The sequence below is a fragment of the Zonotrichia albicollis genome, chromosome 5 (genome assembly GCF_047830755.1).
Source record: "Zonotrichia albicollis isolate bZonAlb1 chromosome 5, bZonAlb1.hap1, whole genome shotgun sequence".
Taxonomy (NCBI): domain Eukaryota; kingdom Metazoa; phylum Chordata; class Aves; order Passeriformes; family Passerellidae; genus Zonotrichia; species Zonotrichia albicollis.
The window spans coordinates 48,667,157-48,690,586 of record NC_133823.1 but is presented as its reverse complement, the minus strand read 5'-3'; the positions used below and the strand labels follow the sequence as shown (position 1 = coordinate 48,690,586).

The following is a 23,430-nucleotide window of genomic DNA, read 5'->3' as shown; positions in this document are numbered from 1 at the left end:
TTATAAATGATTAAATGTGTTTGCACAGGTGCTTCAGAAAGGCCTTACTTGTAAACTCTTTACTTATAAACTGAGAGTAATTTTGGTGGATTTCAGCCAAGATTTGCACCTGCTGGAATTGCTAAATATAAACAATATGAATCAGAACATCTGACTGGGATCATAATAATTAAAGATGAAGAGAGGAAAAAAGAATAAAGTAATATTCCTATGAAGCACTGGTATTTGCTCACAGGATACTACCTGCACAGTCAAGGATGCTCACAGACTTTGATGGCAGAGTTACTGAATCTTGTACATCTATCAGAAGTAGAACACAAATAAGGCACTTTTAATATTGTGCCAAACTGATTTCCATTTCCTATAGCTGAACAAACTTAAATGAATGAGGATTGGCAGCAGCTACCAGAAGTTTCTGATTGATTATGGTCTTCCTAGTGCTAAACAATGATTTCAAGAAGTTATACCTTTTAGATCTCCTGAACTTTCTGAGAACTTGAAATCAACATTTGCTTTACGTGACAGAAAAACAGCAGACTATAGTATTGCTGCCAGTCCTGCTCTGTATTTTTGAATTAAACTGTTCTTATTTGGAAATGCCTGTGCTCACCACATTCAGTAGATAATTTTTTCCTTAAGGTACACTGCAATTTTTTACAAAATACCCTTGATGATTTCCATTAACTTAGATAACACAGAGCATGAACTACCACACACTAAAGACATTGAGAAAAATGAGATCAGAAAACACACAGCACACGAGTCCATACTTCCCAGATGTTTTGTGAAATGAAGAAGGTATGAAAAGAGTGCTTTCATACTTCCTTCCTCTCCTGTCTCTCTCCATTCCTCTCTCCATTTCTCCCTTGCTTCAGCTTTCTTACTGGCAAACATAAGTAAGAATGAGTTACAGGAATTAAGAATTAATTTTATGACTCCTTTTCTGCTTTGTAAGATGCTTCTAATGAGTCATTTTCACTTAAAAACTTTGCTGAATCTTAGCTATCTATTGATATTTACTGACTTTCCATTTCTAAATATAAGGCCCCATTCATCAAAACACAGAAGGAGATGCATAATTTTAATTAAACAGTTGAATTCTAATCCAAAGCAGACAGTAAAATGTCAAAGGCATCTCTTTGATTTGTGTTCTCCAGTGCATTGCACAAAGTGTACCTAGAGATAATGCAAAAGCAGGGAGGTAATGCATTCTAGAAGTCAGTGCTCCCAACTCATTCCAAATTTTGGTCTTCTCTCTGGGCTACACAATTGTTATAGAGGCTGGAAATAGTCTCGAGCCATAAAAGAAGAGCAATTACAACACAGAGAAAGTATCAGCACTGTTGGCAACATTTTAAGTGTATGTGTGAAAATTACTACCATTTAGTATCAAGCTGGAACAAATTAATATGTGAAGGAAAAGAGTAATATTGTTGATAAGACTTTTACTAGTCCTTTCTAGCAAGGTGACATCAATGATATGTTGATTTGACAGATAAAGATACAGTGAACAAATACAGTCAAGGCTCACTTGACAGTACTAAAAAGTCCTTTTGATTGAATAGTCCTTTTTTGGAAGGACTTTTCCCTCAAAATTAAATAAGTGAAGAAGTGCTGGATCTCCTCTGATAGCATTACTAGAAATCATGTACCTCTTTTCTGTATGTGATGAAATTTGCAGACACTGAGTGCATACAAACATCAATTATACACCACCAACATGAAAATGAAAAATCAGAAAAAGATTAACAGCTTTAAAATGAAGGATGAATACATAAGGAAAGACTTTCAACTGTAACATTCAATTAAGCTTTCTGATATGGCAGAAACTGTATCTGACATGCAAAAAGAATGGGAACCCAATTGTAAATTTTATATTAATACAGCAGAGATTGTTCTTTATTGAAACTGGGAAAGAAGAGTGGAAGAGAAATACCACATGAGAGGCTGTTACAGAAAAAAAAGGCAGGATAGGTTAAACCCACTGAATACATTAAGGCCAGTAAAGTAAACAAAGAAAAAAGGAAATATATGAGGAAAGATAAAGCAGTACAAGATTGTCCAAAAAAAGATAAAAGAGGCTCTGTTGATAGACACTGAAAGCAGAAACAGCAACACTGAAGGAAGACATGACAACATTTTATCAATTTTTTTAAAAATACAGGTAAAGTGCAATGAGGAGCAATGTCTGGAAAAAAATAAATCTCACCTTATTTTAGAGGAAGACAGAACACCTCCAAAACACTGCAAAAAAACCCCACCTTATTTTTCCAATGAAAGAAGATAGAACTTGATGCTTATTTTGTAGTAGCCAAATCTTCATGAGATTAAAGTAGTTGCTGAAAAATGAAGGAAGTTAAATTAACACATGCAATTCAAATCAGTGCAGCACAGATATGAGGAAATTAAATGGACAGCATGATATTTGGAGATATCCCTATGGTTCAATGGGAAGCAGAAATACCACAATCTGCTCTTGTTTCCATGGAAAGCCTCCAGTGCAGTCAACTCTGCTGTTCTGAAGTTGCCACTCGAACCAGACACAGGAAACATGGCAAGCATTTTCTCTAACTGATCCTGTGCAGACAAGACCTCCCTTCTGCCAGGCAACACAGAATAAAGCACAAGATGGAAGATGCCTCTTCTCCTGTATGCATGGGACTAGATTTAATGATGGAGTATCATGGCAGGTAGTACTCTCCTCTGAAATGTCTTGGGTGGTGATTCTGTCAAAGTACTATGCAGAAGTGTGCCATGAGGTATATGCAGCTGGTAGGGGATGAACTTTGGTGACAAGACTGTATTTTCTGCTCCCCCACCCTCCCTCACCACCCTCACTCCTCCACTGGAATGGTTTCTGTTACTGGATCATTCCTGTGGAAATAGTTATTTCAGTATAAATGCAGACAGAGGAGATGGAAGGTTTTGCAGCCAAAATCTATCTCATTGTGAAAGGGCTGTCTTACACTTATGCCAAACAGGGCAGAAAATTAATAAATTAGAGATAGGCAATGCCACAGATGATAAATTATCTACAAAGAATTCTCTCTACTTAGAAGCTGGGGCTTTTACAAACTTGCATAACCCCATCCAAAACACAAAACAAATGCATTCTTTATATAAGTTAAAACCAACAAACTGTTTCCCATACATATTACTGTGCGGAAGAATTTCATAATGAAAAAACCCACTGAAATCAAGTGTAAGAGTCCTCAAATACAGTGCAGAGTCCTAGAAAAACAATGCACTCATCCTGTGCAAATGGCACAGCTATCAGAACAGGTGTCTGTGGAGGCTATTTAAAGTATTGACTTCATAAATTAGAAATGAAGAAGCCTTTAAAATGAGTACAGATAATGGAAACAGTGCAAACTGAATTAAGGAGAAGAGGGGACACGGATCTATTTTTCATGATTCTCCAATAACAGGGAGAATCAAACCAAAACCTCTGCAGCAGCCCCAGGTTTGGCTCCAAGGGGCTGCACCCATGGCACTGTACAGCACAGTCATGGTTGGTGGGATCCTGTTGTGAGAGCAAAAAACCAGAAACCAGCCAGACAGGATATGTCTGACCCACACAATTTGACTTCTGCTTTATGGTCTTACCAGCACAGTGACAATGTTTACTGGGAGAATGAAAAAGAGTTACAAACATCTGAGAGAAGAAAAATTGCATGAGGGACCTGAACCAATAACCTTCTTCACTGTATTTTAGCTCAAGCACAATAGCTACTTCAAGTGTTTAGAAACACTTTTAAAGTGAATTAGAATTTTACCCTGACTTCTTTGAGGAATTTATAGTTTAAAATTCATTTAACGCTACAGAATTTTACAATCTTTCCCTTGGTGAAAATATTCAAGTTTTGAATGCCCTCAGCTCCCCTCCAAAGTAACTTCTGTTTTCTTTATACTTAGTTCCTTTCTTTCAAAATCCAGGACAGTCTACTCATTCTGCAACTCTTTACCCATTTTTCTGTCACATTGTTTGTACTCCAGGTTATCTCTTCAACTACTCACAGAGATTTCAGCCAACTCATTCTATTTGTTGGTGGCATCTTGAGCAAATTTATAACACAAATTTTGTGTCAGAAAGTATATATACATGGACAATGTTTTGACAGCAGTCAGTTTCTTGTGTAGTTGATAAGACTGTAAAATTTTGTCTATAGATGAAAAGCTTAGTTTGAGAGATTAGAGAACACTTCCAGATGTTTAGTAAATCAGGATGTTCTATAAACCTCTTTGTTTATCTGAGACACATTTTCAAAGTCACCAGGGGGAAATAAGGAAAACCAAACATCCCCCCCCCTTTATTAAGAAAGCTGAGATATTTCCTCTATATATGCTGACACTGTTCTGTGGATGGAGAAATTATTTTATAAAAAATGCACAGAAGAACATTTCATAGCATGGTTAAAATTGTAATGTCTTAAGATATAAAATACAATGAGAGGGTTTTGGGAGTGTACTTTCCATTAACCCATCTGATACACTAAGGAGGAAAAAATAACAAGCTTTCAGGCCCACAGATCATAAACAGAGGAGGCAAAACATGTTTGGAACTGCAAATCAGCAGTGACACCTTTGTGTCCTAAATCTATGTGTATGCAAGCACAGTGTGCCATTGTGACAGCATTATTAAAGTCAAATATTCTTAAGCAACCTAGGAGAAGTCTGGGTTTGGGTGTCAGCAGGAGTCTTCCCACCAACTTTATTGGCTAGGTTGATGCCACCTCTGGTAATTGTCCCTGAATTTGGCCCTGAGTTGAGGGCAGCACTGGCCAGTTTCCCAGTGACAGCTTTGGGATTTCCCATCCCTTAAACTCAGGTGCAGATCATGGCTCTCTCCTGGCAATGAGATCTGGTAGCTCAAACTTAATTAAAGGTCAGTCCAACTTAAGGATCCAAGCAAAAATTGAATCCATGTAAAAATTGGAGACAAAAACCAAAAAGAAGTAGTTCTGCTCCTGTGGAATCTTCCCAGGCTGCTGTGGCAGGAGGTTTGTAGTCAGATGCTGGATGAGAGAAGCACAGCAGCAGCGACAGTGCACAGATGCATGGGTATGCCACAATATCTACTGGATTGCTTCAGGAACAGTGGGCTTGTATCAATTTCAGCCTAGTCCACTTTAATGTCTAGAAGTGTCTCATCCAGCCTCTAAACTGCACTTTTTTTTTTAATGAGAGCCTGTTAACAGCTACCAGGCATAAGCTCAAATAAAGGCCAATGGTTATAAGCTGATAACTATAGGGAGGCCAGATGTGAGAATGAATGTAAAAGTACAATGGGCTGGAAGGAAAAAAGAAAATAAGGTGTCTATATAATTTGCCAAGTTTCTACCAAAAAAACCCCCACTTTCAAGTCAAAAGCACAACTACACTTGATTTATTCACTGTTGTTCACCTTGCTCCTACCTTTGCCTCTCAGCAGACTAAGCAGATTTTCATGAGTAGATTTCTTGTGTCTATGCCCACGCTCCATTCACATCTATATACATGAGCTGGAGTGGCATATGGCTCTTTAGGCAAACTGGATATCAGTTACACATAAAACCCAAATGTTATTTCCCTGGCTTTGGTGGAGTTACACACTGATTGTTTCAGCAGCACAGTACAATTTAAGTGCTAAACAAACCACAACAACACATGCATATTTTACTCCCAGTTTATTTTTTTCTAGGTCCCAGTTGGCATTTTCTCATTAGAAATATCAAATTATTGCTCAGACATTTGCTTGTATCGCTTCTTTTGCTATGAACAAAGTTTTGAAAAGCTTCAATTCTTCTCATCTGGAGCCCCAAATTATTAGCTGAAAGTTTGAGCTCCAGTTCACGTAACTTCAAGATACCCTTGCTCATGACTTTGCAATTACCTTAGTAATTTAACTGAATATCTTGAGGTTTTAGGTCTCTCTCTGTATATCTTGTGTTTTATGTCTCTCCCTTTTTGAAAGATCCTGAATCCCAAATATTCATGTGATTTTGTATCTGGCATTTACTAAATTTTAAATCCATATTGAACCAGTTAGATCAGACATTCTTTTACCCTAATCCCAGTCAGACCAAAGCTTAGACTTCAAATTCCTGCACTTTGCCCTCTCAGATTCTAGATACCATTATGAAACTTCCAAATATGAGGAGCTGACCACAAATATTAGAAAGCTGCTTCAGAGATTATTCAGGTTTCATGTCAAAAACATACTATTTACTTCCTGTTTGAACTTTAAAAACCTCAGCTTCCACTCACTTATTCTTCTTGGGGCTTTGCAAGCTTTTTTAGAAGCTTTTCTCAGGTTGCTGTTTGTTAAAGGGGACTTGAGAGGACATCTGATTTCAATTTCATTTTGTTCCATATGCTACACTTTGTTAATGTGATTACTGCTTCCACATTTCAGTCTTTAATTAGAATTCGTTACCTGACAGAGCTTAGTTTCAACACCAAGTCCTTTCTCTTTTACACGCAGTCACAACATGTTCACAAATTACACTTCAGGTGAAAAAAAAAAAACAAACCTAACAACCAAACAAAAGAAAACCTTCAGAGTAAATTGCTTACAGAATAGGATAATAGGAATATAATATGCAAAGGAATTTTCCTTCCTATCAAAACTAAGCATATTCACTTCCAAGCCTTCACAGTCCAATTCATGGAGTTATACAAAGAGAAGAGCGGCGCCAAAGCTGGTTGTAGCACAAAGATAACTGGAAACAGAATATATTTCTTTCTGCCTCCCTAAAGCCCCGGATATTCGGTTACAACTTGTGGATCGTTACACGTATTTTATTATTGCAAAAGTTTTACGGTTAAAAGAGACGCTGCCTTGGTGTAGGTGCATTCACTACGCACAGGTTTGCACTATAAAGAATATGACCGGAGCGCCAGAAGTGAACGCGCACCAAGTTGCAACTCGCTCGGGGGCTCCGCGTTTCTGGGTGCCGGCGGGGCACGGGGCAGCTGCCCAGACCGGCAGGAAAGCACAGGGCAGCCGCAGGTCGGTATCAGAGCCGGGGTGACGATGATGAAGGAGCAGCCCCGATGAGGAGCAGCGCTCCCGTCCCGCCGCCGGACGGTCCCGCCCGGCCAAGGGCGCCCCCCAGCGCGCGAGGCGGGCGCTGCAGGCAGCGACCACCCGGGCTCCGCGCTTGGGGAGCGCAACCGGCGCCGCCGCTCCTCGCACCGGCCCCAGCCGCCCCCATCGCACCGGCCCCTGCCGCCCCCGCGGCGGCCGCTGCGGCCCCGCCGAGCCGCACCACTCCCGGCAGAAACACCTGTCCGGCCGCCGAGCGGCGGCGAGCGCCGCAGCCCCGCGCCGGCCGCTCCTCCCGGGGGCGGCGGCGGGGAGTCTCCCGTCGGGCCGCCCGCGGGGCTCGGGGCGCTCGGGGAGCGGGACGGGCGCGGGCGGCGGCGCTCGGGGCGCTCCTGCGCCCGCCGGGGGTTCCGCCGGGGCGGGCGCGGCGGCCGCACCTGCGGGCACTGAGCATGCGCGCGGCGCGGGGCACGCCGCGATTGGGAGCGCGGAGCCAGAGTGGGACGGAGCCGCCGGGAGCCGCTCCATGGGAGCCGCTCCATGGGAGTTGATGCCGACGCTGCCGCCGCCTCGGACCCCGCGCCCTGCGAGGATCCAGCTCCCGCCGGGGACTCCCGCCGGCCGCGCGGAGTCTTCTCCGGAGCCGCGGGCTGCCCGGAGCCGGGCATGACCGGGCGGGCGGCGGGGGCCAGCCGTGCCCCGCTGCCCCCTCGCCGGGGGCCGGGCGGAGGCGGCGCCGCCGCGCTCCCTGCCGCGCCGGGGGTGCGCCGCCCGGCCGTGCCCTGAGGAGCCGCGGCGGCGGCGGGGGGACGCGGGCGGCTCGGCGGCGGAGCGGCCGCGGGACCGGCGGCGGGGCGCGATGAGGGCGGCGGGGCGGCGGCGGCGGGGCGGCGGGGCGGGGCGGGGGCTCCGCCGGGCTTTCTAGGACGCCGGCGCCCCGCACACCCACCATGGATCTGCTGCTGTTGGTGAACACGAGCCTGGGCTCCCCCAACGAGTCCCTGGCGCTGCCCCCCGCCTCGCCGTCCTCCTCGGCCCTCCTGCAGCCGCCCTCCCCCTACTCGCCGGCGGCCGTGGCCGGCCTGGCGGCGGTGGTGGGCTTCCTCATCGTCTTCACCATCGTGGGCAACGTGCTGGTAGTGATAGCTGTGCTCACCAGCCGGGCGCTGAGAGCCCCCCAGAACCTCTTCCTGGTGTCCCTGGCCAGCGCGGACATCCTGGTGGCTACCCTGGTCATGCCTTTCTCCTTAGCCAACGAGCTTATGAATTATTGGTACTTCGGCAAGGCTTGGTGTAACATTTACCTGGCGCTGGACGTGCTGTTCTGTACCTCGTCCATCGTCCACCTGTGCGCCATCAGCCTCGACAGGTATTGGTCGGTCACACAGGCGGTGGAGTACAACCTCAAACGGACACCGCGGCGGATCAAGGCCATCATCCTCACCGTGTGGCTCATTTCAGCCATCATCTCCTTCCCGCCATTGATCTCCGTGTACCGGGACCCTGAAGGAGATGTCTTTCCCCAGTGCAAGCTCAATGACGAGACATGGTACATCCTTTCTTCTTGCATCGGCTCTTTCTTTGCCCCCTGCCTCATCATGGTGTTGGTCTATATCCGCATCTACCGCGTGGCCAAGCTAAGGACCAGGACCCTCTCTGAGAAGCGAACGATGCCAGAGGGGTCCTCCCAGACTGAGAACGGCTTGAGCCGCGCTGCCGGCGGCTGCACGTCCCTGAGAATGCAGCTGGGAGAGAACGGACATTATTCGGCGCACCACTGGCGCAAAGCCTCTGAGCTGGAGGACATTGAGCTGGAGGAGAGCAGCACCTCAGAGAGCAGGCGGAGGCGGAGCCGGGAGGAGCGTCGCCGCAAAAGCAAGAGCCAGTCCTTCTCCTACTCGTACTCCTCCAAGCACTCCAGTGGCCGCCTGTCCCGTGCGAGTAATCGCTCCATGCAGTTCTTCTCCTACCGCCGCCGCCGGAAGCGTAGCAGCATCTGCCGTAAGAAAGTTGCCCAGGCCCGGGAGAAACGCTTCACTTTTGTGCTGGCTGTGGTCATGGGGGTCTTTGTAGTTTGCTGGTTCCCTTTTTTCTTCAGCTACAGCCTCTATGGTATTTGCCGGGAGGCATGCGAGGTCCCCGAGACTCTCTTCAAGTTCTTCTTCTGGATTGGGTATTGCAATAGCTCCCTCAACCCAGTCATCTACACCATCTTCAACCAGGACTTCCGCAGGTCCTTTAAACACATTCTTTTTAAGAAGAAGAAGAAGAACTTCCGGCATTGAGCTGGAGGGATGGATTTGCCTCGAGCAGGAGTAGAGTTAACAGAGAAGGCTCAATGCTGGAAAAGAAGGGAGGGGAGAGAACGTGGGGCTTGGGCTTAGGGAGCGGGAAGAGGGCTCGCCCCCTCGGCGGAGCAGGGGGATGCTCTGGGGGACAGGGATGGTGGCAGGGGAGGCTGAGGGCACTCACCACGGTACAGAATGGTGACATGGAGCTGGGGAGCAGTGCTGGAGTGTGAAGGGGTGAAGGGGGAGGGAGTGACTGTGTTTGAACCCTAACAGAGGATATGGGGAGCCCACAGAGCAGAGTAGGCTGAGACACTGAGTTTGGGAGGCAGTGAGCTTTCATGGGCTCTGGAATTTTGTGGGGAAACAAAAGGAGACATCAGAAGGAGAGGGTTAAGTGGCAGTGGTGGTGGAGATTTGAGTATGTTATAAATAGGGCAGCTGGGGCCTATGGTGGGTTTGTCCCAGTAAGAAATTGGCTTTTACTGCTTGTGTGGGCAAGGAGAGTGCAAAGTACCAGGCACTGACAGTGTTTTGAGTTATGAAAGGATTTAAATGTTTGCCAAAAAACCCTAAAGAACAATCCAAACTCTTTTCTAAATAAACCTTTGTACTGTTAAAACCTTCTGAATCATGATTTTGCTCAAGGGATGAAGTCAAACAAAGCAAGGGGTTTTCTTTTCCTTTGGAGGGGTCTTTGCCTATAGATCTGGATGGGAAATATTTTTCCTATCTTCCTATAGTTTTTGGTTAGTCAGTGAGACAAATCCAGGAGTCTTTCATTTTTTCATTAAATATGAAAAAGGACACATATACCCCATGACCTCATTTCCTCCTGCTGGATCACCAGGCAGTAAATTCCTGCTCCATCCTTCTCAGATCAGTGACCTAAGGACCTTACTGTCCTGGAGCAGATAGTAAAAGAAAAAAAATTTCTGGTGAGCTTGCCTAACATTTTTTGAGATAAAATAAAAAAAAAAAAATCAAGTTTTCACTTCTATGTGCCCAGGGGAACTTTTCCTCCCCTTTTTTTTAGTCTCCCTTCAAAGGCTAATCTCAGGGCTGGATGCGTGCTCCTCATTCTCAGGCAGGCAGTTGAAGGCATTCTGATGTGCAGGTTTTCAGAGGAAGAGCAATTGCCCCACTACTAAGGTCTTTAAATCCTTCATATTTGGAGTCTTAGAGCAACTAAATCCTTGCTATTTATTTTTTAATGAGAAGCATACATTGCAGATTGTCAGCGGTGTATGTGAACAAATCTCAAAAGGAGGTGCAGCCGTTCCAAACCTTTGGTGTTAATGTTGCTTGCTTTCCCTTCTTCTGTTTGCATTTCTAGTTTATGATTTTAGAGGATTTTCTTGGGAGGAGAGGCAGAAGAGGGGAGAATAGTTTGAAAAGTTATTAAAGCAAACTATATATCCCATGGGTTTATAAAATGTCATAAACTGCAATGAAGAAAATGAGAGACAGGGACTGGTGTCTGCATTCATCACTGAATGCATATCAAATGTAAGAATGAGCTGAGCATTTACATCCCTTCTTCAACTGTGCAAGGTGTGTATTCTGTACATGGAGCAAATACTCCTCCTTTCTGTTTATCACTCCTTCCATAGGCAGCAGGATTTGGCATCTGCCTCAAATGCACCTTTCCACAGCAAACAGGTCTTGGAGGAAAAAAAGAGTGAAATCTAATGCCATATAAGACTTCTTAAAACAGCTGAATAGAATATATTGAGGAATCATCAGATATCCCCCTCCTTACTCCCTCTGTTCTGTCTGAAAGGTGTCTGTAGCCTCTTCTTGTGAATTCTCTGTAGCATAAGGAAAAAAGAGCAGTCACTTGGTTTCATTAGTTTTTCATAATAAGCATTTGGTTCACTTAACCCTGGCAAAGGAGATTGTCAGTGGCTGAGGTTCTGGTTGTTCCTTCAATAGACTGTTTAACTCAAATTCAAGTGGGAGTTCTGCTGAGGTAGGGATTAGATGATTGCATCAAATGCATTAGAAGTTTGCTGGATTTCGCTAAGTAAACAACTGAGATATTTTCAAAGTCCTAAATCTGTAACTTATTGGATGCTTTCTTGAAATAAGGCTCAGAGTATGAAAAGATTTGAGCTTTGTTTAAATAACAAACGGTTTGGTACAAATGCATACCTGAGACAGATAAAGGAGAAATAAAAATAGCAACTGAGAGGACAAAATTACAAGCCATTTCTCTTTTGCAAAATGGAGAGTTCTTGTTAAAGTTAAGTCAAAAAGAGCTGAAACTAGCTCTTATTATTTCTAGGTAACAATGTAGCTAAAAAGTTCAGGTTTGTTTACTCTGAATAAACTATATAACCACCAGAGCAACCAGAGCAACATATGGTACCTGGCTACTACCTCTGAGCTCCTGGACAGCTTCATTAGAGGTGCCCATTCCTGCCAAATCAAGGTCTGCTTCTCTCACTTAGTGCTCCCTTAGAGGGGTTTCCCAGTCTGCAGACTCACAGTGGTTTGTTTCACGGTTGCACTGCTTTTGAAATGAGCTCTGTGGCCTGCAAACACAGTCCTTCCCCCTCTGTTTTCCTGGTAGAATTCAAGTAGTCTATGGAAATGAAATTCTGACAGATTTTAGTGGGCATAAAATATATATGAAATGACTGATGTGCCTTAAAAGTAAGTTCTTTGCAGTAAAAATATTCTGTGGTCATTATAAACATTAAAGAAATAATGCTTCTATTTTTTTTTCACTTCCAAATGTTTTAAAGGGATTGATGCAGATACTGAATATCTATAAGCAGCAACATAGTTAAAACCAGGGTATTTCTATGCTTTTCATTTTTCTCGTCACAGTTACTCACCTGATTCAATGTCTCAAGAGGGTCTTATTTCTTCTGAGCTAAACAAAAAGTAATATTCATTAATAAAGATGTGCAGTTTGCACCCCTTTTAAGTGCATTTCCCTCTAAATTAGTCAATACAGACGATTTCTATAAAAATTGTTTTTAATGTAACTACTGAATATGCTTCAAGTAAAATGGGGCTGATTTACTTTTTTTAAATACAGTGGTCTCTTATTACTTGTAATAGCTGAAGACTGGAATTTGTAACATATTGTGTGGTGTTAACTTTCCATAAAAAGTTTTCAGCTCTGCTACTCACACTGTGGTTGTGCTTCTACTGTAAGCTGGCTAATAGTGTCTACAGGAGAAAAATAGTCTATGCAGCTTTTGCTTAAGAAAAAGGGAGAAGATATATGAAAAATGTGTTGAGTTGTTTCTTTGATCAGATATGATAAACTGGTTGAAACATCACTCTCTACTGTTGTGGAAGAATGAAATATTGCTACTAAGCCATATCGATTTTAACAAGTTCTTGATCTTTAACTCTTCATTTGCTCATTTCACCATGAAGAAACATTTCTGTCATTCTTAAGTGAGATGTTGATGTTTCATTTTCAATTTTCTGAGTGGTGCTGTTGTTGGCTGGGTATTGAAATATCGAACAGTGTAACTTAGCTGGGATGGGAACTCAGTGCTGCTGTCCCTCAGCCACCCCTGTGGGAGTTTTGCGTGAGAGAGAAATGCAGAATTAGCCTCTTCAGGGCTTGAGGCAGATGGAAGAGGCCTTATAAATAGGAGATTTGACAGGATCACAACTTTAAATCATTGTCTGAAATAAGAATCAGGCCCTTGTTGTTGTTCTGTGCCATCTCTGTTCACAAGAGTCATGTTGCTGCGAGAGCACTGGTGGTTTCTGACAAGCAGGTCTGAGATGAAAGTCTACATGCAGCTTTGCGCACATTGGCCTGTATCATTCTTTGTGAGTAATCCCAGAAAACTTGAGTGGAATTTACCTGTGAGTCAGGAAGATACTCACAGTGGGCAGTGACTTTAGGAACTTCCTCAAACGTTGGCTCCTTTTTAGTAAACATGACAGAGGAATTTAAGCAAGCGCTGTGCGTAAATGTAGGAGAACAGAAGGAATGCAATCCTCTCTGCTTAACTCTTGACTACTGTTCAAACCCATAGAAGATGTGGATGAGGGGTTTTTTGACTGTATATTTTTAGTATGAGCTGTGTGAAGAACATTTGTGATTACATCTGTTTTCTGAGAAGAAAGCTGTTGGTCTGTGAGGGTTGGTATTGGCTAGAATAGCATCTGAGAATTGTAAGGATTTTGCAGGAACTGTTGGTAATGAAATCTATTTCAGTAGAGGGTTCTGACCCTAAACTATGACTGCTCTCTAGAAGGAGAGAATATCTACAAGCTGTGCAAAAGGAAGACCAGACGCTGTCTGTGAGTTTGTTTTTATGGTTGCTCATTTCGACCTTGTTGGTGAGCAGAAAGCAACTAGATGCTTCAGAGAAAAAGCTCTAATTTGGAGGGGGAGCAGTGCATGAGGAAATGGCTACCCACAACACTGAGGGAATTCATATTTGCATGCCTTCTTTCTACTGTGGTGAGGTAAAGTAGAGGAAGCTGCCTTCTTCATTGCACAATATGCAATGAAAAAAGCTGCCTTTTTCATAACACAATGTTTATTTGTGTTCCAGATCTGTGGGTCACCTGGGCCACACAAAAGATGTCACAGGAGAAAGCAGAAAGAGGATTGCTCACTTCAGTGTTCAACACCAAGCTTAAATTCGTCCTTTGTCCTTGAAATTAAGCCAAAAACACAGTTTGGCACTTGGGCCCAAAGGCTATGTAGCATCAATAATGGTACACTGAATATAGTCTAGTTTTAGCAAAAAGCATCAGTTCATATTATACACCCTGCACATCTCTGTTCCAGGGCAGAAGTAGGAGAGTCTGACACTTAAGTCATGTGAGAAAGGAATAATCAGCACTTTGAAGAGTCACAGGTGTATTGAAAATATACCTAGATCCAATTCTGATAACAGAGCTGGCTTTAGTTTTGTGTTTTGTGGGTCCCAATCACTTTGAGCTCATAAGAAAGAACTGGGGAGGTAGAAAACAAGGAAATAGTAGAAATGCTTCTTCTCAAGGAAGCAGAAAGTGGCAAATTGCTCAGGGTCATGTTCAGATGTTTATGGCAGCCCCACTCCAGTGGGGTTGGGAACAGTTACTGGGTTTTGTGGGAAAGGCTGAGGTGTCTTCCACTCACAGTGACTACCACACTTGATCTGAGCTGAGGAAATATCTACAGCTGGTACATTGCCTAGGTTTGAAGTGGCAGCCCTTAGAGTGCAGCAGAAGATGTTTTAAGTAGTTTATCTCTCCTCTGGCACATGTTCTTCACTATCCCAAACATTTTTTAATTCAATTGCACAAGAGTAGATAGGGTAGAGAAAGATTGTCAATCTTACAAAAAAAAAAAAAAAGGACAAAGAGGGTTGGAAAACAGTAGGTAATAAAACCCTGTGTCTTAGTCCTGACATAACACCTTACCATAATACCAATCTTTTTTCCCCCACTCCCCTTTTCTTTTGGAAAACAGAAATTCATGCAAAACTGCAGAAGCTTATTTTAAATAGGCTATACCAATGATACTGTTTACACTAGAAAAAAGAGCTTTTCTGTCAGTAAGTAGCCTTCTGTTGTAAAGCGATTTTCTTTGCTACACTTGTCTGAAAAATCTAATGAAAGGTAGATCAGCACTTAATTCAATTTGTCTATATGTACCTCTCTTAACAAAAATGCTTTATTAATGGTCCTGAATGTAAAGGACACAAATGAAATGTAGCTGCCTGCTACATCAAAATCAATTAGTTGTGTTTCAGCATTTTTGTGAACAGCAGTCATTCATTTTGCATGATGCTCTTTCCTGATAGCTCTCTGCTGACAGAGAAAGCTGTTCACCCTGTTGACAACAGGAATAAAATGAGGGTTCATATTTGCCTCCATTAGCTCTGTTAAGTGTCCTCTAATACACTAAAAAGCAGGCTGCTAGAGATAGGTCTTCTGGTGTGATGTCTAGAAAGTGACATGGATCAGAGAATTAATAACCCGACAGGTTCCAAGATGTACAGCACCCTTAATTGAGAGGCTCACCCCAGGCTGCAGGGACATGCTTCACTTGGTTTTGTTCTCTATGCCTTTGACCCAACATTGCAAATTATTTGCTCAGTAGTGGAACATTTTCAGCACACCATCCCTTTCAACCTCATCTGCTGGAGTAAGAAATTAATACTGAGGTCTCCCACTTCTTCACTGAGTGCTTTGGCCAATAGACTATTTATATAGGTGATGCAGCTAAAATGCCTTTCCTTTTGGTACATAAATGTTTTATTTGATCGAGCTTTTTATCTTTCAGTAGACTAACACTCTTGTTCCACAAGGACATTCTCTATCTGGAAAGCAAACACATGTCAAATACTTGGAGGAATATTAGAAATCCTGAAAAACCCCAGCCACTCCAGGTAAATTTTAAAAGAAAACACCACAGCTGAACTAAGAAAAAGGCTTAATCTTGTCTCTGGTGGGGCTGCCCTATCTGAACCCCCCTACTACTCTGGTGTGCCTCTGACCACATTTGGTGCAGTGTGTGGAGCTGTTCTGTTGGCCCCCTGCAGCTGTACTGAGAGGAGCAATTTCAAGTGTCCAGCAAAGATTAGAGAAGTTAAACACATGCTTATTGAATCATTTCACATTATAGCAGACACTCTCACTTTGGCTTTCTGTTCCCTTTTTGCACTCTTTAAATTAGCCCTTGCTTCCAATGTGACTGCCACGCACAGCCCTTGCTTGCAGTACCTTACATCCAATGCCTCATGCCTGACCTACAAGGGGCTGATGACACCCTCCTCCTCCTCTCAGCTGTGCTGGAAGGGCTCTCCAGAAGACTCTCCATGAGTCTGTGCTGTATTTGAGTACCTGGAGGAGCAGGAGTTACTGCAAGTTCTTGACTGATTCCAAGCCACGCTGTTTTATCACTGGTAAATGCTTGTGTGCAGAGATTCAAAGTGTCTATAAATGTGCATTCCCTGAGGTTGGCACTGATTTGTTTACATCAGCAGCAATTTCTGTAGGTAATTAAAGGGAGAGTTTTAGTCAATCCATCAGATACTACTTTGGATATGCCACATGGAACATCAGAGAAACATGATGTGTTGTTTCAACAACACAATTAGCAATAGAAGTGATTAAAGATTCCTGGATGGCATGTTTTTTCTGTAAAAAAAAAAGAATGCAGCTCAATGAAATCTGATTGTTCTTTAAAGAATGTGTCTGTTTTACCCAGTGAATAATGGAATCCAGGAGACCTTAATCAGCTTCTGGGGGCCCAAGTGCTGCCTGGCCTGGCTGCTGGGTGAGGTGCCAGAGAGCCAAGACTTGCAGGCTCCTGGGCTTATGGACACTCAGCTGAGCTCCATTATCACAGCATCTAAATGCTTCAGAACTTCTCTTATACTTAGTCTGTCAATGCCTTGATGCATTAAGGAGTGACTGCTTTTTTTCCTGATGAGGAACTAAAAGATTAATGGGAGTTAGGTAGGTAGATCATAAAAACCTTCTGATTTTTGTGGATCTTTCCAGTTGCAAGCCCATTATTGATTGTCAGGCCCTTGCTAAGCTCCAAAGTGTACAGTCTCACCTGTGCTTTAAAGTTCTGCTTCTTCTCCCTCTGTGATTGCCATAGGCCCACAGAACTTGCACACAAATCCCACCAGGTTACCCAAACTCAATGTGCCTCTCCTTTGCTTGTCCCCACTGGCAGGGAGCTCATGCAGTTTGGATATTGCAGAATAAGGAAAAAGGAATGTACTACCTCCACTTTGTGGGGGCACAATGATATTGCTGCCATTTCTTTAAGGTCTGTGGTGTTTTAGTCACCAGTGTGCTGGAATCACACTGCCATTTCTGGGTGCCTACTTTTACTGTGTGTTGAACAAGTTCCCTCAGGGTATAATTGACCTATGTCTTATACCCCAAGGGAGTGGACTTTTTATCTACTCCTGGCAAAGTACAGAAGTCACAAATACTACCTAAAAAATAAAATTACCAAAGATCCCCCCAAAACTAGTCCATTGATACAGCCAATCTCACTTATGGGTCAAGGCTCAAACTCATGTAAATTTAAAAATAAAGAAAAAATTATAAGCCCAGGGATCTTACATATCTCCCATTTATTTTAGTGCAGATCTCTCAGGATACAATCTGGATCACTAGATTCTACTTTTCTCAGACTTTGAAGGTCACCTCCCTTGAGGTCACTGAACCTATGTCTTCAGTAATGCAGAAATTTCCTGGAAACTCCAATGAATGTTTGAGAGTCAAGAAATAACAAACATGATTCCAACACTAGGCAGGATGAACTCCCTCTCTGGAAGTGTTGTTGGGAATGAACATTCAGGGCTGGGCTATGTATATTTCTCAGGCAAAATTATGACTATAGAGGGATCTTGAGTTCCAGGTGAATGTTTTGTACAGAGGAGGCTTCCTGACAGTATTCACCACCTTCAGAGGTGTCAGTCAATGTCTGTCAAACTCATGCTTGTCATAATAAGGAATGGGCTTGTCCCCAGATATGTTTTTAAAGGGGGGGGAAAAAAAGAGGTAAAAGTAATTCTCTAAAAATGTAATCATGCATAGAAAATATGAAAGGAAAAGGAACGTGTCTGCTGCTGAAGACTTCAGCAGCAATTCATTCTTACCTTATTCTGCCATATCCAGCTAGGGATAACTGATGGTCACATAGGTTGAGGCTGCCCTTGGGTTACAATGCTTTCAAAAAGTGTCATAACATTTTGTGTGTTAAATAGATTTCTGCTGTGGTAACAGTTACTATTAATTAATAACAGAAATTGTGCTCTTTTTTTCTCCTTCCAAGGAGAAACAAACAGAAGGTATTTTACAGGACTACAAAAATAGCTATTCCTTTTCTACTTTGGTAAGGCAAGAAAAAAAAAAGGAAATAAAAGAAAGAAAAGAAAGTAGGAACAAACATATTAAATAGGCATTAGGAATTAGGAATTTAGGATGCAGATTAACTATTTCCTTGTCTGATTCATCAAGCACAACTCAATAATTAACTCAGTGCATTTACTGATCAGTGAGGTTTTATGTGTTATGTAATAAAGTATCTCAGATGCCCAGAAAGGCTGTGCTGTCTGTCCTCAGAGAGTTTCAAGGCCCAAGTGGATAATGCCCTGAGTAACCTGGTCTGGCCTCACTGGGGACCCTGCTTTGAGCCCAAGACTGGACTGGAGGCATTCTGAACCTGAATTAGTCTGTGATTCTGGGACCTGTTTCTTCCCAGTAATAAACAAAAGAAAAGTCCCAATATCTGGGTAGCATCAAAATGATATTCTGTAGAAAGTTGCAGATATACTGCTAAAGGTGGGTAAATCCTTAGGCCATTTGAATATTTAGATCTCTAGAACTTTTATATCTGCTGTGTGCAAATTCTGCCTACCACACATTTGGCTGGATCCAGGGCACAAACCTTTTATTTATTTAGAATAAATCTAGCAACTAAAGAGCTCTACAGCATGTTCCCTACCCCTGCTAAATCCCACTCCCCCACAGTTCTTAGCACTGTAGAGGCACATAAACATACAAATATTTTACAAGCATTTTCTTTAGAACTCCAAACAAAATACTGGTTTGGGTTTATTTGTGTGTTTTTCCCAAGTAAAACAAACTACACTTATGGCCAGGAGCTCAAATGTGTCTTTCTGACCCACCGGCTCTGAAATGGTGAAGAATGTAGTTCATAAAGCACCAAGTCACACCGTAGCTGCTGTGGGTGGCATGAAAGCAACAAGGAAATGATTATATTTCCATAACAGCTGAAGACTTTAGTTAAAGCCTGAGCAATGGGAAATCTCTGGCATGTTGCTTCATTCCTCATTCATTTTTGCATGGAAGGTGTCTGACCTTTCTGTAGAAGTGGCATTTCTGAAGATCAGGGGCTAGCTGAAGAATTTATGAATATGTTGTCATGTTTGGAATTGGAAATCCTTTTCTTCCTTTCAAAATGCCAGTAATATTTCTGACATGACTATGATGCAGATGCTATTGTTGGGAATAGCAATACAATTGTTGCAAGGTTTTTTTTATTTTTGTTATTGTAAGTTATATGGTTTGTTATTTGTTTCCCACTAAATATATCACAGGGCCAGAGAATGCTCTCAAAACACCATTATAATCCTTGATGCAGCTTGAAAAAGTAGAAGTAAAGGTATATAATTCTTCTCTGTGTCTGCCCAAGGAAGAAACAAGGTTCCAAATCTGCAGCAAGGTGTGAGCAGCTGGTGCTGGATTCTCTGCTCTGTGCGCAGCACTGAGGCAGCTGAAGCCTGCCTGGGTGAGGGAGGGGTGAACCAACAAACAGCCTGACAAAGCCGCAGACTGCGTTTTCTCCTCCAGCCAAAGGCCTGACAAAGCCACAGACTGCGTTTCCCCCTCCCTAAACTTTCATGGGATCAACAGAGTAGAGGTTCCATTGCTACAACCGATAAATATGCTGTTCTGCTTAGTTCTAAAACCTATTTCTTTCTGCCCATCTCCACTGCTTTTACAAAGTTCCAGTGTGTCTTAAAAGCCCTTGTTATTATTTGCATTCCTACCTGGCTTCAGAAAGTTCAGAAAACCCTTTGAGACTCTATTCTGCCGTGATGGTGACTCCAAAAATGCTTCTAAAACCCAGAAGTTTTATTTAACCTTTGATAAAGGTGTAAGGTAAAAGTGTTACTTCTGGGCCCAAAACTTTTAGCACTGTTTCATAAGAGCAAATGGAGAAAGTATCAAGGCTTGGACAAGGATTTGGTCTAGTTCCATTGCTGGTCTCTAGCCCAGAGTGCTAAATGCTCTGAGCCTTTGAACCTTTACATCTTTAATATACAGGATATGCACAATAGTACTTCATTCATAAATACTTTTGAAAGTTAAGGACAAAAAATTGCTGCAGAAGTCTTAGATCATTATATAATAAAGATCCTGGATGGTTATATAATAAGGACTTGGAGACAGTCACTGAGTTACCACACACTAAGGAGTTCATCTGTCCTCTGGCTTTGCTTTAAGTTATTTGAAGTGGTGAGAGTTGCAGTATGCATTTGGAAGTACCTCCAAAAACTTTGAGTTTTCTATTTGATGTACCTACAGAAGACATTACAGAACTGACCATTTTTCAGTGGATGTGTCAGTCTCTTTTCCCAGGTAACAAGTGAAAGGACAAGAGGAGATGTTCTCAAGGGGAGGTTTAGACTGACTGGAAAAATTCCTTCACCTAAAGGGTTACCAGGCGTTGGAACAGCCTGCCCAGGGAAATGGTTGAGTCACCACCCTGGAGGAATTTAAAAGATGCATAGATGTGGCACATAGGGATGTGGTTTAGTGCTGGACTTGGCAGTGCTGATTTAATGGCTGCACTCAAGGGTCTTTTCCAACCTGAATGATTCTATGATTTTAGCTAAAGGCCAGAACAATTTTTAGAGGAAATATTTTGCCATGTATTTTGTTGCTTACCTTAAGTTGCTATTATTTGTAAACTTTCAGGGCAGAAGCCTCTCACTGTCTGTGGTACCGTGTTGGGAAGGAGGTATTAATCTCTGCACGAGCTGGGATTCTGGGAACAGTGCTTGCATTGAGACTTTGATGTTTCTAAAGCAGGTCCTGTTTTGGGGTTTTTCATGTGCAATCCTTAGAAGCCTGGTTCCTGCTCAGGATACAAATAATGACAAATTGTCTGAATGTGAAAAAAAAAAACTCTGGAAAGATAAATGTCAACATTTTGTCTGCATATATCCAGAAAACTGCACTCGTGAGGCCTCCAAATCAGTGTGCTCTGTTTCTGTTCTTTGAAGTTATTTTTGTAACTATTTCCCAAGCAATTGCACATCCTACGACGAGAACTACATATGTCCCAAGATTAAAATATCCGAAATAAGCCATTTTTAAACCTTTGATGGTCAAAACAAATGATGAGTGCTTTCTTTATATGCTAGCTGAATTTTCAACACATACACCTCAGTAATGACGCTGTGGAAAAATAAAGTACAGTTCAGGGTAACAATATGTTTTTATTTGGTATTGTTAAAACTGTAAATTGTCCTCTTTGATTTAGTGCATACATAAATTTGTCATGTCCTTTTAAAAGTTTGATTTTTTGGGGGTGTTTTTTGTGTTTTTTTGTTTGTTTGTTTTTGGGTTTTTTGTTTGTTCAGGTTCTATTTTTATTCTTTTTTAAAGAGCAAACATACACACACAGCGTCAGGTAAATATTTCCATGGATAGCCTCAGGGTCCCTTGGCAGGAATGTAATTGGCTGTGCACTCTCTGTAACTGAATTGCCTTCCTTAATGATGGTATATTGGCTTTATAGGCCCCTGACTGCTTCTCTTTAATACCCATTAATTTTCATTTTACTTTTTTTAGTGAATGCCCCTTTCTCTTTTTCTTCCTTCATGTGTCATGCCCGTTTCACAAACTCCCTGCAAAGGTGAGGTGAGTGCAAGGAAATAAAGCAGCAAAATGACTGCAAGCTGGCATTTACAGACTCCTGTTCATTTCAAACGCACGAGTCCTGCATGGCAATTGAATGAAGTGATCTCAGAGCCCAGCAGCGCACACAGGCTCTGTCCTGTCACTCACAACTCCATCCCCCCAAAGTAAAAGAGGTTCTGCTGCCTTATTATCTTTTAGATTCATATATCTGCAACATTCTTATATAATTCTTGCTTTGGGTGAGTATATCTGGGGATGAATTTGAATAATACATAAAAAAAAGAGAATACCAGTCCTTCAGTGTGCACCAGCTACAGATGGCTGCTTGTCCATCAATCTCACCTTCCAGATGGGGCCTAGGAGAAACCAGCCCATAAAATAAACATCATTTAATCACTGATGAAATTATCCAGGGCAGATTATTTGGGTTCTCCTCCATTCTTTTAGACTTCAGTTCTGTACAGGAAAACAGTATGTGACATTTCAGCTCCCAAGGTGTTGAGAAAATTAGCGTTTAGGTAAACTGGGCTCTTAAAGCTGTAACTGTGGCTTTGCTGAAGTTATGATTAAAATAATCTGGTAGAAACAAACAGATTCACCATATGTAACACCAAAGCATCATTATTTTATTACTACTTCTTGCAAAATCAGGTAGAGAAATACTGAAGTATTTACAGCTCCAGTCTTCTCATGCTGCAACACAGCCTTATGGTATTGATTAGCAAATCCTATTCAGAAAGTACTATACATTTGTGAAATGGAGATGTGCTGTCAAAGAGAACTCATTTTGCATGGGCCAGCTATTGATGGTTCCTCTAGAACTGATCCATCACTGTAGTTGAATTCTGGGGCTCGGGGGGGAGAAAGGCAAAGAGCTCTTACCTTGTGAAGGCGGAGTTAAGCTTTACACACCTGCTGTGTTCAGCTGCTCCACAGCTGGTGCCTCCTCTGCTCTGAGGACAGTGGCAGAGCTGCTGGGGGGTTTTGGGAAGGGAGCACGCAGGTTGGTGAGATTGATGGGCAGCAGCACTTTGCAGGAGCACTGCGGGGCAGCAGCCGAGCTGAGTGGGCTGCCCTGTTCAATGCACCCAAAGCTCGGAGCCAGCTGCTGCTGCTGCCCGGCAGGACAAAGCAGGGAAATCCCCTGGGAGGGGAGACAGACAGACTTCCACGGAAACCCTGGGTACTGCAGCAGCTTTGGGAGGTGGGTGGAGGTGTTACTAGAAGGACCATCTGATCAGGATGGAAAGGGAGGAAACAAGCTATCACTAAAGCCACCGAAGATGGGAATCTTTCACTCCTGTTTTTGGAGGAGTTTTCCTGTTTTCACTCCTGATTTTTATGCTGTGTCTCCCCAGGTTATGATGTGTTTATTCTTGTAGAAATGTTCCATTTACACATATCTATAATGCTAGGAAGTGGGGAAGATTTTCCTCTATGCTATCCCACAGATTATAGTCAGTTTTCAAAGACATTTTGATGAAAACAATTAATTAACAAAATTGGAACTCTTAATTGTACCAGTGGCTGCCTAGCAGGAGAACTGGAGTTAGTTTTCAGTGTTATTTTCCCATTTTGACAATGTTTTTTTATTGCCTTAGTATTTCCTCTTTTTTTTACCAAAAGGAAAACAAAAAACAATATTGGGAAAAACTCTCCCAAATCCTATGACTGAAAACTCCTTTCTCTATATTTTATTCCTTTGCACTTGCCTTCCCA

General features: G+C 42.6%; 1 protein-coding gene and 1 long non-coding RNA gene across 4 annotated transcripts in view; one reads left to right on the top strand and one right to left on the bottom strand.

Annotated features, from left to right (window-relative positions):
- LOC113459121 (uncharacterized) overlaps positions 1-2,810 on the bottom strand; it is a 29,405-nt gene extending 26,595 nt beyond the window's left edge. For 2 of the 3 annotated variants that reach the window (XR_012580489.1, XR_003380006.2), the window contains exon 1: positions 2,210-2,457. This is a non-coding gene — a long non-coding RNA (uncharacterized LOC113459121). The other variant, XR_012580488.1, reaches the window with a different exon arrangement.
- Positions 2,811-7,977: 5,167 nt separating this feature from the next.
- ADRA2C (adrenoceptor alpha 2C) lies at positions 7,978-14,649 on the top strand. Its single transcript, XM_005485680.4, has one exon. The coding sequence runs from the start codon at positions 7,978-7,980 to the stop codon at positions 9,310-9,312; it is 1,335 nt and encodes a 444-aa protein (XP_005485737.1). The 3' UTR covers positions 9,313-14,649.
- Positions 14,650-23,430: the final 8,781 nt, after the last annotated feature.

Bases quoted from the DNA above. Each gene is read 5' to 3' on its own strand.
- ADRA2C (XM_005485680.4), top strand. From the start codon at position 7,978: ATGGATCTGCTGCTGTTGGTGAACACGAGCCTGGGCTCCCCCAACGAG.